This window comes from Cynara cardunculus (genome assembly GCF_001531365.2).
Source record: "Cynara cardunculus var. scolymus isolate 2C chromosome LG 4, CcrdV1, whole genome shotgun sequence".
Classification (NCBI taxonomy): domain Eukaryota; kingdom Viridiplantae; phylum Streptophyta; class Magnoliopsida; order Asterales; family Asteraceae; genus Cynara; species Cynara cardunculus.
Genome location: NC_037531.1, coordinates 19,754,076 through 19,767,140, shown reverse-complemented (window position 1 = coordinate 19,767,140; position 13,065 = coordinate 19,754,076). Strand labels below are relative to the sequence as shown.

The window sequence follows — 13,065 nt, the reverse complement described above, 5'->3', positions numbered from 1 at the left end:
GGGGGGGAAGCTTTATACAGAAAGCCAAGTTTTTTTCTCCAAAACTGTCTCATCCAATTAAAAAACATGCTCCTTCCATCTATTAAGAAACAAAACCCTTCCAACTCTATACAGACAGATTAATCCACACAACAGCTTTATTTAAACAGGACTTAGTGGTAAACCAACCAAACATCCCCTTATTTGTGCATCAAACTGGATGATGTAACAGAGAAAGGAATTATCTGACATAAAAGATAAACAAAATCAAAGAACAAACAAATGGCAGATTAATTAGTTACGCACCAGCTTAATAGCAACTTCTTCATTCGTCTGAATATTAGTACCTGTAAAACAAATAAGATCATATCAATCAGCAATCCTTAATCAAAAACAAAAACGAAGATCATCATCACGAAGATACAAACCCAGATAGATCTCTCCAAAAGAGCCGCTACCGATCTTCCGACCAAGTCGAAACTTATTCCCCACACGAGGCTCCATCAAAGCACAATTATTCTCCAACGAAGATTAAAACTTCGGTTGAATCAATGAAAACCCTAGCTCACAAACTCAACAAAAATTGATAAAAAAAAAAAACACAAATAGATTCCGGTCCGATTATCACCTCATCGAAGAAAAGGCTAATCGGACGATCGATATGAATTGTTAGACCCCAGTGACGGACATGAACGATATTAATTGAAAACTACGAACAAGGGGAAGATAGAAAGATAAGGTTGATGAAATTAAACCAAATAATTGGATGAATGATGCCGATTTGGTTGAATTCTTGGAAGATAAAGATATAGTGTATGGAAAAAGGAAGTAATTTGCAGAATTTCAATGGAGGTTTAGGTTGAAAAAAGGGTAAGAGGATTTGGGGGAGAAAGAGAAGGCATCATGATATCACCCGACACCCCACTCCTCGCGCTTTGATTCAATCGAAAGCAGGACCTTTTCTTTAGTTTTTTACCCTCTTTTTCCTTTCCTACCAAATTCTTCCTTCAAGAAAATGTTACATTTTGCACCCCTCATCATTTTGATAAGGACAATGTCAAAAAAGGGTGATTTTCCGGTAAAATACTCTTCATTCGTCTCATACGAAACCTGTCATTTGGAAACTGCATGTGAGGAGACATTTTAAAGCTGTTTCACTAGTTAAGCCAGTCTCTCACATGATTCGAACTTATTGGGGCGGACCTACATGTATATATATGGTGACACGAGCTGCTCCTTCATGGTTTTGGGAAAAAACGTACGTTTCTGAAAGCTGATGTATTGTTTTGTTGGATGCCATTAAGGGTGTAAACGAGTCGAGTAGTGGGTTATTCGAATCGGGCTAAAAAAAATAGCAGGCTTGAGCTCAAGCTCGAGCTCGAATGTTTTTTGAATTATCGAGCTCGATGCTCGTTTATAGACTCAAACTCATGATCGATTAACTCGTTTATAGGCTCGAGATTGATAGTTTTTATATTGTTATTATATGATTTATGAACATATGAGCATGTCTGACTCGAAAAAATGTTTGCTCGAATGGCTTGGATCGAAATTTTCGAACGAACCGAATCGACCATTGGTGCTATGAAACTCGACTCGTTAAGTTAAACGAGTTCTATTTTGTGTTCGAGATCGACTCGAGCTCGAGAATTATTAAGCTCAACCACGAGTTGCTCGTTAAAAGCTCAACTCACTTACACCCTTAGATGTCACTATATAGTTTCTGAAACTGAAATGTCAATAGCTGAGATAGTAACGTTCTTGCATTTGTACAAAAGGCTTAGGGTTGAGTCTCGTAATTGACCAATTTGTTGCTTTTTTGTATTTTTATGTACCTCTTGTATTTTTAAAATATATGTAAACATGGTTCTTTTTATGTAAGGACAAAAAATCAACTAACAGATTTATACTAATATTGTGAAACAAAAAAAAAGTTAAATATTTTCTTACAGTCAAATTGTGCCACTACTTGAAAAAATTCTTGGATTTATCTCTGGTTGTATATTCAAACTCAGCTACAATTTCGAGGGGAAAAAAGTTAATTATTGGTTATTTTAAGCCTACTTTTGTCCAACCAACTACTAGTTTTGTTGGTAGTTGAAAATTCAATTATTGATCATTAAACTAGCATTTAACCAATAAGTTAATGGCTCGTTTACCGAATGACAAGTGTTTACCCATAATTATCTACCACCCTCATGGTAACATTTTTAGGGGTTGTTACCATGATAATGGCCTAGTCAGACTTTTTCAGGCCGAGCCCACGCTTGCTGCCAATATCTTGGCCTGGATCGAGCTCTGGGCTCGCTAGGTCCCAAACATCAGGCCGAGCCGAAGCTGATCCAATCGGTCCTTTTTGCTGTCGGTCAAGCCAAACACGCTACATCAAATAATCGAAAAACGGTCGGGGACGAAACACCGATAGTCGTAAAAGTCAACGCAGATAGATATTGACCATTTTTCACTGGTTGTGTAAAATTTCTACATACAAATGCCACTATACTTAAAATATGAATAAAGAAACCAGTAAACAAAGAACCCGAGGAAACAATGAACAAAGAACCCCCCCCCCCCCTCTCCTACACATAATTATAAACATTATCAAGAAAATGAAGCAGAAAAATAAAAATAAAATAAAATAAAAAACCGAAAAAAATCACGTCCGTGTTGCGGCCAACGCAACGCGTGGACTCAACACAGACGATTTCTTCTGCAACATCTGTCTCAAATGTCGGATCTTCGCATCAACTCTCGCTGAGAACCCGATCTTCGTTTCTTGTCGGGCTTTCGATCTTTCTCGAGTCCACATATGTCGATCCTCAACGTCTTTCTTATAATACTTGATTTCTTGGATCACGTGATGATCCATCGGGTTGAACGATCTTTGGAAAGAAATGTGAGCCAAATACGGAAGATTACAGGCCACTGTTACCAACAGGGTGCTCAGCCAGAATATCGGTGCCGGAGCCAATGCTTCCACAAAGATTTTGTACGCATTTCCGGCGAGTTCTGGTGAGAGCATTCCATATAGAATCAAGAACACGTACCATGCGATGATGCTGAAACCGATGAGAAAATGTTGGATCCATGTGAAATGGCTCATCGTGAGTGCGATCTGGCAGTTGACGGCATAGATCACGCACGTAAACATGGCGGTTCCCACCACGGTCATGTCAGCAGTCTGCCCGCCTACCCGGAAAGCTTGGTCGTAAAAAATAATGATGTTGAGAAAGAATACAATCAGGGAACAATAGAGACCGTTTCCCATCCACCCAAAGATTCGGTACCAGTCGAAAAATAGGTTTCTTGGTCCTTGCTGATACAATGCCGGAAACTGCAATAGGTTTAATAAAATTCATTTTGGTCATATTTTGAATCATCTTAAAAAGAAAATAAAACCGAACGGACCGAGTAAATCCCACTCAAAAGTAGGGTGGGATGAGATGTAGGCAGGCGTGGCCTCTGCTCCAAAGAGTAGAACAATTATTTCCATGAAGACCCCAGATTGGGTGTAACACGAGGACTTCACAAAAGGCCACCCATCCTAGTACTACTTCCGCTAGCAGAGTTCAGAGATGGGATCTGGTGCATTGGTGTTGGTACGACCATTAAAAAAAGAACGTGAACGGACCATTTCAGAAGGAGGAGTAGGGTGAGATGTAGGCGACCTGACCTCCATCCCAAAAGTAGAGCGGTTGTTTCCATGAAGACCTCCAAATTGTGCTAAAGAGTGCAACACGAAGACTTCCCAAGAGGTCACTCATCCTAGTACTACTTTAGCTAGCAAAGATCTCATGGGATCGTGCATTAATGCTAGAATGACCATTTCAAAAAGAAAGCGAACGGACTATTTTAAGAAAGTGGGGTGAGATGTAGGCAGACCTAACCTCTACCGCAAAAAGTAAAACAACTATTTTCACAAAGACCCCTATTTTGTGATAAATGGGTGCAACAGGAGGACTTCCTAAGAGGTCAACCAACCTAGTACTACTTTTGCCGGCAGGGTTCTAATGGACCTGGTGCATTAGTGCTGATATGACCGTTTCAAAAAGAAAGTGAACGGGGCATAAGAAAGTTAACCTGTAAGCAGATTTCGGAAGAAACATCTTGTTCGAAGACACCGAGTGCAATCACGGGAAGTGATGTAAGTACAACGTTGAATAGTAACATATACCAATCGTCATACACTGATTGCCCAGAAAAACCGGTGAATGCCTCGAAGTAGAAAAGCGTAAGACCGAATGCGATGTTTTTGTAGAAGAAATAGCAAATCTGTGTTGCAAAGAATCATTGGTCAATTCAAATAAATTAAAACCAAACTGACCCAATATATCCCACTCGAAAGTAAAATATAGGGGTCAAATGTATGTAGACTTGTCCTCTACCCCAAAAAGTAGAACAATTGTTTCCATGAATACAAATAAACTAAAAAGTTACGATGAACGAGCAATCACATTTTTCCGCCAATTCCTCATTTTTGTACCTTGTGGCCATGTCTATTATTGTTAAGGTGCGTTTGGTACGCGGACGAGAGAGAGTGAGGTAGGCAGGTGAAAGAACTGTGGACGGTTTTAGGGTTTTAATTTGACATGGATAGTTCAGTAATTTACCAATCTTATCCCATGATTCCCATCACCCTATTTTTGTTCCACCTGTTTTGGTAGGACCAAACAAATACACTTTTGTCCCACTTGGTTCCTATTCGGTCACAGTCTAATGTCACATCAAATGTGGACAACAGGTTTTTGTATCGCCTTGTCTCGTTTGTCCCATCAAATATGGGACACAGGTTTTTATATTGTCATGTCTTGTCTCATCCTGCATACCGAACGCACCCTAACATTATATGATACCCACAACCACCTCTTTATTTCTCATCCATATTTTTCATTTTGCGGGTCCTATTATAAATAAAAGTTGCATGTAGGTCGTTACCATTTGAGCAATTCTCTTATAGCACCAGTGACCGTGTACGACCAAAAGCCTCTCCAAAAACCGAAACTGTGCAATAGAGAAGTCACTAGCCATCACGGCCTGCAAATAAGATTCAAGAAGTCCGTAAGCCATTAAAACGTTTCTAAAACCGCGGTTCTGATAGATCATTTTAGTCTTGAAACCGATTTCACACTCCGGAAAGACGACAAAATAAAAAAATACGACAAAAACAAGCTTTTTGGTACAAAACGAACCTGCATTCCTTCAACACCACTTATTCCAACTCCGATATCCGCTTCTTGAATCATCCCCACATCATTTGCACCATCTCCGATTGCTAAAGTCGTTTTCCCGGTGCCTTCTTTCACCAATCGCGTAACCTGATCCCAAACATGAAGAAAGTATATAAAAAAATTATGGTGGAAGGCTTTTTCCCAAATAACGCCAAACCAAACGAACTGGTATATCCCACCTGGACGTGAGGTGGGGTCCATGGAGGGTAAGATATATGCAGACATGACATCTATCACAAAGAGTAGAGCGGTTGTTTCCATGAAAACCCCCCGCTTGTGCAAAGTAGAGATGCACAAGGCCCCGGAGTTTTTGGGCCCAGGTTCGTACCTTCTACAGCCGTTTTTCAGTGAGTAAAAAGAGGCTCGGGATTTTTAGGCACAAGTTGGGCCGGGACAAGCTTTGGGTTTTAAAGAGGTCCAGATTGAGCTTTTTCAGGCTAGGCGTTTTCAGACGGGATCACAAGACCTGGGCTTTTCCAGGCCGAACTTCGGGCTTGGGCTTTTTTTGTGAAATCTTGTACCCTAATGCCAAATATGAAGAAAATATATAAAAAAATTATGGTCGAAAGTTTTTCCCAAATGCCATCAAAACAAACAAACCCGGTATATATCCCACTTGGACGTAAGGTGGGGTCCCGCAAACCTGACATCTACCACAAAGAGTAGAGCAGTTGTTTAAAAGAAAACCCGCGGCTTGTGCCAAGTAGAGATGCACAAGGCCCGGGAGTTTTCAGGCCTGGGCCTTCCAAGCCCGTTTTTCAGTGAGTAAAAAGAGGCTAGAAATTTTTTAAGCACAGACCAGGCCAGGCGTTGGAGTTTAAAAAGGATCCGATCGGGCTTTTTCTAGGTTAGACTTTTTCGGACCGGGCTTCGGGCTCACTAGACCTGGGCTTTTCAGGCTGGGCTTCGTGCTTGTGCTTTTTTGTGCATCTCTAATGCAAAGTGTGGCAAAGCTAGAAAGACAAACATGATAAAAATTTGAAAAGCTGGTTAAGAGTAAACGATCTTACCATCGCCTTTTGCTTAGGAGATACACGACAACATATAACGGAAGCACAATCAACGGCTAAACTCAAGAACTGATGCTTCAAATCGTCCTCCAAAGCATAACTTAGCATCTTCCCATCGATAATCAATGCAAATGCAGCGTGAGGATCCTTTTCAAGCTTTATCATTTGAGAAGCGTTCGTGATTTGCATCACGATGTTCTCCTTTACAGCCTGTTCATCAACACGTGAAATTAAGAACCCGCTTTACGTAAAGTTGCAACTTTTTTACTAGACGTAGTTTTAGTAAAATGTGTCTGTGATATTGTCAAATATCTAAAATACCCTTCAATGAGGAGAGCATAAAAGGAATCTTGTGGACTCAAATAAGTGTCATAATAAGAAGCAAAATGGTAATTTGACGTAAAATCTTCCTTAACAAGAAAACGTTATTGTTTTCATGGTGATCCTAAAATATTCATGGAATAGGAGTAATATCGTATACCTCCGTCCTAAAATAAGTGTCCACAACAAAAAAACACCCCATTTAGTGGAATGACAATTTTACCCCTAACGATAAAGACGGACCTTTTCTCTCTTTCCGTCTCACCAACTCTTAAATATTTAGGATATCCAGGTTAATAAAAATAAAAAATAAAGAAAAGAACTTTTAAATATTTGTGCATCATAACCAACTTAGGAGTTGAAAATTTAATAAATTACAACAACGCCAACAGATTCTCCAAAATGGGGAAAACAGAGATTTTCGAGTTTCTATCTATTTTTTTGCTCCAATAGATCCTCCAAAACTTTCGTGAAAATGGAGAACGTAGGAGAGAGTGAACACTTATTTTGAGACAAACTAAAATAGAAAAACCATTACATTAATTCCAACAGTTTCTCTATTTTGGAGATTTCAACATTAATATATTATTAAAATATTCTAAAAAGTAAACTTTTAAAAAAATTTATATATATAAAATAATAATAATTTAACCTCATTGGTGGAAACAATTTCTCTCTAAATCATTTAATTTAGGGAGTTCTTCAAATTTGGAGATTATTATACTCTCTCCTATTTTCTCCACTTTAGAGAAATTTTAAGAATCTGTTGGAGGCTTGGAGCAAAAAAGTAGCCTAAAATTCCATTCATTTAAGAGAGTCTATTGGATTGTCGACACTTATTTTGAGACGAATGGAGCATAATAAGTACCTTCTTGGAATCTTGATTTAACATATCCACAGTTGTCGTTATGCATATCTGCTTCATGCCCTGCCGAAGCAAACTGCACGAAAACCTGCACCATGCAACAAAAGTAAATATTTATTTCCCACAATCCAAGCTTTTGGGTCCACCCAAACCAAATCAAACCAAACGAGCCCGTATATCCCACCCGGAGGTGGGTTCCATCCGCCGGGGGTGGGAGGGTGGAGGGAGATGTACGCAGACCCGACCGCTGCCCTAAAAAGTGGAGCAATTGTTTCCATGAATACCCCCGGCTAGTCAAAGAGAAATACAGATTTGCTAGAATTTGAAAAAACGAGATATAAGTTGGGGTCCATCCCTTTTCTCCAAATGGTGAGAGACATACCCTATGTTGATTGCAGTTTCCATCTTATCACCCGTTAGAACCCATAGCTTAAGACCAGCTTGCGCCAATTTATCGATACATTGAGGCACCTATACAAGAAAGGGGAAAAAAGGAAAAAAAGTAAAAAACTAATGAAACAATACAAAATGCCATAATAATAATAAAGTAACTTTTGAGGGTTAGCTCAACTGGCAAATAAAGACTAGGCCTTGAGCTCCTCCCCATAGGTCGCCAGTTCAAGTCTCCTCAGGCACACTGGGAATTTTCCTGGCTGTTATCTTCAAAGACCCATGGGATTAGTTGAGGTGAGCGCCAGCTGGACCAAATACCCACATTTACCCAAAAAAAAGTAACTTTTGAGTTATAAGTAGATACCCCTTGTTGCAGCTTATCCTCCACGGCGGTAGCACCAATGAGAATAAGATCTCTCTCCATCATATCGGAAACCCGTTCAAGCATTGCCTCCCTATCACCGGTGATGGCCGTTTTGGCTTTTACAAACTCGTCATTCCATGCAGAATACTCGGATTCTTCAAGTTTCCGGTAAGCAAGTGCTAGCGTACGTAATCCAGCTTCCCCATAGTCGTTTAGATGCTTTGTGGTCGCCTCCTCATACACTCTTCCATTTTTTGCTAAACGATCAAAGATGATGCTGCGAAATCAAGCAAATAGCTCACATATAGACAGCAAAGAAGTTGTATGTATGCATGTATGTATATGTGTGTAGGGTCAGGTTCAGGGGAAAACAGCAAAAAAATAAAAAACTCAGAAACACTCTAGTAACTGTTCATTTTACGGTATGCACATGTGCATACAAGTAATTTTTCCAGTATGCACACGAGTATAACGTGCACACGTGCGTAAAACTAGAAAACATCTTCAATTACTTGTATGCACACATGAATGGTTATTAGGGTGATCCTCAAGTTTTCATTTTTTTGGGGCTTTTTCTCTGAACCTCCCTTCTATGTGTGTATGTATGCATGTATGTACATGTGTGTAGGGTCAAGTTCAAGGGAAAAACCGAAAAAAATGAAAAATTGAGAAACACTCTAGTAACCAATTAACCATTCATCTATAAGGTATGCACTTGTGCATACAAGAAAATTACTTGTATGCACATGTGCATACCGTACAATGAACGGTTATTAGGGTGCTACTCAGTTTTTTCATTTTTGGGGGGTTTTCCCCTGAACCTTCCTCTATGTGTGTCTGTGTATTCATGTATGCATGTATATGCGTGTATGTTCAGAATTATTAAGGTAAACAAACCGACCTGTCGGCACCTTTGCAAAGTAAAAGAATTTGTCCGGTCTCATCCTGAACAATAACCGACATTCGTTTTCTTTTGCTTGTGAAATCCAAAAGATTGAGAATTTTGAACTCCCTGTAACGAAGAATGTGTTCAAGTCATATATTGCAATCCGAAAAGATTGAGAAATTTGAACTCCCCATTAATAAAGATTCCAAGAAGATACTTACTACACTCTCCGTCCCAAAATAAGTGCCTACTTTCCACTTCTACCCTTAAGGGTAAAATCGTCATTAGTTGCTAAAAAATTGTAATTATTACACATTCCTTCAAATGTGTGCCTTTTTCATTGTGGACATTTATTTTGGGACGGACGGGGTCGTTAATCAAAATCCTATCAAAACCTTTCAATAGGTTCTTCATAAGAATAATGCTGCTCACGAACTAATATACTCGATTGAGTTCTTTTGCAAAATTCAAAGCCGAACTCCCTTGCGGCAACAAGGAATGCTCCTTCATCTGGCGATTCCGCTTCATAACTATAAGTGCCCGTCTCCTCATTTAGCTCGGGAATTGCCGTATGACAAAGAGCAAGTACCCGGAAAAACAACAAGTGAACATCGGCATTGGGTTCTCGTGACCAATTTCCGTTCATTAATCGATGATCCTCAAAGCTAAATCCCTTAATACGTGTCGGAGAACTTTCGCCTTTAGGAGTAGGAACGGTCTCTAACTCAATTTCAGATCCATTTTGTCCGCCGGTTCTTGAAAAATCATGGCCGTGCCCTTCAAGATCCTCCGCCATCTGGCTGGCGGCAGCAAGTTCTACTTCACTAGAACGCATTCCATATGGGATGCCGGCGATCGAGCACTTGAGAAAATCCATCTGGTTACATGTCAACGTGCCGGTTTTATCCGAAAGAATCGTGTCCACCATCCCCAACTCCTCATTTAAATTCGACGTCCGGGCTTGAGCAGGAGTACCGGTTTCTTCATCGTACATGTGTATATCTCGGTTTATAAACAATGCTTGCAGGACCTTCACGAGCTCAATGGAAACATAAAGCGAAATGGGTATCAAATACCCGTAAAGAATAAGAGCGGTAATCAGATGAATACAACCCGACAAGAAAGGCCGAGTCGGATTATAAATTTTTTTTGCATCTTGAGGCATGTACCACCAATTCGGCATCTGGTAACCAGTCTTGATAGCAAACCCGATTGAGCTGATCAATGAGATCAACACAAGAAGGGTAAAAAGCACGTAAATGATCTTGTCCATCTGTTTCTCAATCGTGCTCCTTTTCGAAGGGGATTTGGTGGCATTTTGCATAACTTTGCTATCATGGCCCGAAAATATCACCACCCCGTAAACATGACCCGTGTTACGAAGCTTCGAATCCCGTAAAAGAATCTGACTCGGATCGAGAGGAAAAATTTGACGGTCATATTCAAGATTACCCACAAACGCGTAAAGATTAGGATTCGGATCCTCACATTTAATCGTTCCTTTGAAATCCTTAAAAGCAGCATCGTCATCTAATGTTAAAGTCGCCTCTAACGATCTTTTAACCTTTAAATTCGTTTCTCCATCTAAATTCATAGTCTCGACGTAACAAATCCCATCTTCATAACTAGATGATAATAACAGTAAATCCGCCGGAAAGAACTGATCTTTCTCGACCTTCAACACGTCTCCAACCCGAATATTCATCCACGGCTTTAAAGAAAACACACCATCTCCACTATGAACGCTTACTTTCCGCATATTTACCTTCATATCTTGCATAAATCGATGCCAGTTTTCCACCGCTTCTTTTGCCATACTAAGCCCGATAACAAACGCTAGAGGCGCAATCATGCTGTAAGCCGAGAAAGGCGAAACGGGCGTTAGCGATAGGGCTGCCGCCAGGAGGAAGTACACATTAGCAACTCGACGGAATTGCTCAAAAAGGGCTTTAGGTAAGAATGTGATCACATTATACTTTGTGGTCGAGATATAATTGGAGACATATTTAAGAGGTTTCTTCTGGTGAAACTGAGGTTGGTTACAGCAAACTTGCCGAGAATATCCGGGCCCACGAAATTGATGAGGCTCGTCGGTTGATTCACGTGGCGGCCGTATGCATCCAAATGTGTAAAGACTACTTCTTCTAATCTTTGCCCGTATCCTCCCATGAGCCATTTTTTATCGAGTTTTTCACAAGAATCTTTAAAAGCACATCCCTCAAAGAACCCTCGGTGTCTTAGATTTCAAAACACAAGTTTAATTCAAAGGATGGCCTTGTTTGCGTGTTAAAACTAGAAGAACACCGAGCTCGACACACAAAAGAGCACACAAATCCTGCGGTAATTGAATTTAAAAGCCCGATAAGTGCGCAATCATGTTTCTTGTTTAAATCAAAGCAACTCGTATATGCAAGAAGGGATTAGATAACAGATAACTTGTTTGAAATTCTACACTGCTAATTTAAGAAAAAACACACTAATTCAGTAGTAATTCATAACTAGGAACACATGAATTTGGGAAAAGGAGACAAATCCTATACTGGTTGAATTCAAAATCAAAGTAACTCAAAAGGGTTTTCAATTTATAGATGCAAGAAGGGATCATATGCATACATACATATAGGATCAGGTTCAGGGGAAAACCGCAAAAAAGTGAGAAACTAAAGAACACCTTAGTAGCCATTCATTTGTACGGTATGCACATATGCATACAAGTATTTTGCGCAGTATGCATCTGTGCATAGAAACCAAAAAACATCTTCAATTACTTGTAAGCACATGTGCATTCCGTACTCATGAATGGATATTCGGGTGTTCCTCGGAATTTCATTTTTTGGGGGGGTTTTCCCCTAAACCTTAATGTGTGTGTGTGAAGCACTATATAATAAATAACTTGTTCAAGTAACACACTTCTAATTCGATAAAAACACACCAATTCAATAGTAATTCCTAACTAGGAACACATGAAGTTCAGAAAAGGGAACAAATCCTGCATTGAGTGAATTTAAAAGGCCCAATTAGACATGTTTCTTAGGAAAATCAAAGGAACTCATAAGGGTTTTTGATTTATATATGCATGAAGGGATCACATATATACATACATACATACACACACACACACATACACATATATGAAGCAGTATACAGTCAATAACTTGTTCGAGTTAACACACTTCTAATCCGATACAAACACCCCACTTCAGTAGTAATTCATAACTAGGAACACATGAATTTGGGGGGAAAAGGAGAGAAATCCTACATTTATCAAATTTAAAAGACCCAATTATGACTAATTCAACAAAAACACACAATTTCAGTAAGAATTCATAATTAGGATCACATAAATTTGGGGAAAACAAGGATCGGTTTCAAAAGCAGCTGAATCAATACTGATGAATAATGTAACTAGAACCCAATTTCATACTCGTAGATCATACTCGCTAACATATACCTTCACAACCCATTAAAAAACCCGAAAAACCTCAATTGAAGAAAAAGTTAAATTACAAAAAAAAAACAAATTCAGCTACACAAAAGTAAGAATCAAGAACAGAATATACATTATCCATGTAATAATTTAAAACCCTTTCGCAAAATTCAGGTACCCATTTGATATAACACGAATTACAGAAACCCCAAATCGTTGATAACAAGAACAAAGGGTTAGAAATTCAAAAAATTACCTTATAATCACGAGATTTCTTGAAGAAAATGGTAATGGAAGCAGACCCAGATGGTAAATCGATGAGATCAAAGAATGTCAGCTAGTTATATGAGTGAGATCTTAACGATGAAGATGAACAAAGGGTTCAGACGAAAGGAAAAACAAACCCCTTTTGTGTGTAAATCAATCACAACCTCTTTAGACAGTATATTACGGGCGGCCCTTTTCTCTACTCTCTCTCTCTCTCTCTCTCTCTCTCTCTCTCTTTCTTTCTCTCTTCCTACATTCTAGTTTTCTAGAAATCAATTAAACAAATGGGTCTTGTGAATTAACGCCAAATGGACCAAAAACTTGA

The 13,065-nt window shown here is 39.3% G+C and overlaps 2 protein-coding genes across 2 annotated transcripts in view; both read right to left on the bottom strand.

Annotated features, from left to right (window-relative positions):
- Window positions 1–907, bottom strand: part of LOC112511263 (casein kinase 1-like protein 2) — a 7,076-nt gene extending 6,169 nt beyond the window's left edge. The window contains exons 1-2 of the mRNA XM_025116810.1: window positions 408–907; window positions 286–326 (exon numbers count right to left, since the gene is read on the bottom strand). Of these exons, the coding sequence (XP_024972578.1) occupies window positions 286–326; window positions 408–483 (117 nt within the window). The 5' untranslated portion in view covers window positions 484–907. The remainder of the gene's footprint in view (window positions 1–285; window positions 327–407) is intronic.
- A 1,705-nt stretch (window positions 908–2,612) lies between these two features.
- LOC112511631 (probable phospholipid-transporting ATPase 4) lies at window positions 2,613–12,853 on the bottom strand. The gene is made up of 11 exons (XM_025117330.1): window positions 12,730–12,853; window positions 9,442–11,381; window positions 9,062–9,172; window positions 8,161–8,437; window positions 7,786–7,874; window positions 7,407–7,491; window positions 6,218–6,427; window positions 5,169–5,294; window positions 4,915–5,013; window positions 4,060–4,251; window positions 2,613–3,313 (listed from the first exon to the last, which is right to left on the bottom strand). Exons 2-11 carry the CDS (start codon window positions 11,220–11,222, stop codon window positions 2,636–2,638), a joined length of 3,648 nt encoding a protein of 1,215 aa, XP_024973098.1. The 5' UTR covers window positions 11,223–11,381; window positions 12,730–12,853; the 3' UTR covers window positions 2,613–2,635.
- Between the last annotated feature and the right edge of the window lie 212 nt (window positions 12,854–13,065).

Coding starts and splice junctions, on each gene's coding strand:
- LOC112511631 (XM_025117330.1), bottom strand. CDS start 11,222: ATGGCTCATGGGAGGATACGGGCAAAGATTAGAAGAAGTAGTCTTTAC. Junction 7,492..7,785: donor GAAACTGCAATCAACATAGG/GTATGTCTCTCA, acceptor TGCATGGTGCAG/GTTTTCGTGCAGTTTGCTTC. Junction 5,014..5,168: donor GTGGTGTTGAAGGAATGCAG/GTTCGTTTTGTA, acceptor TCTTATTTGCAG/GCCGTGATGGCTAGTGACTT.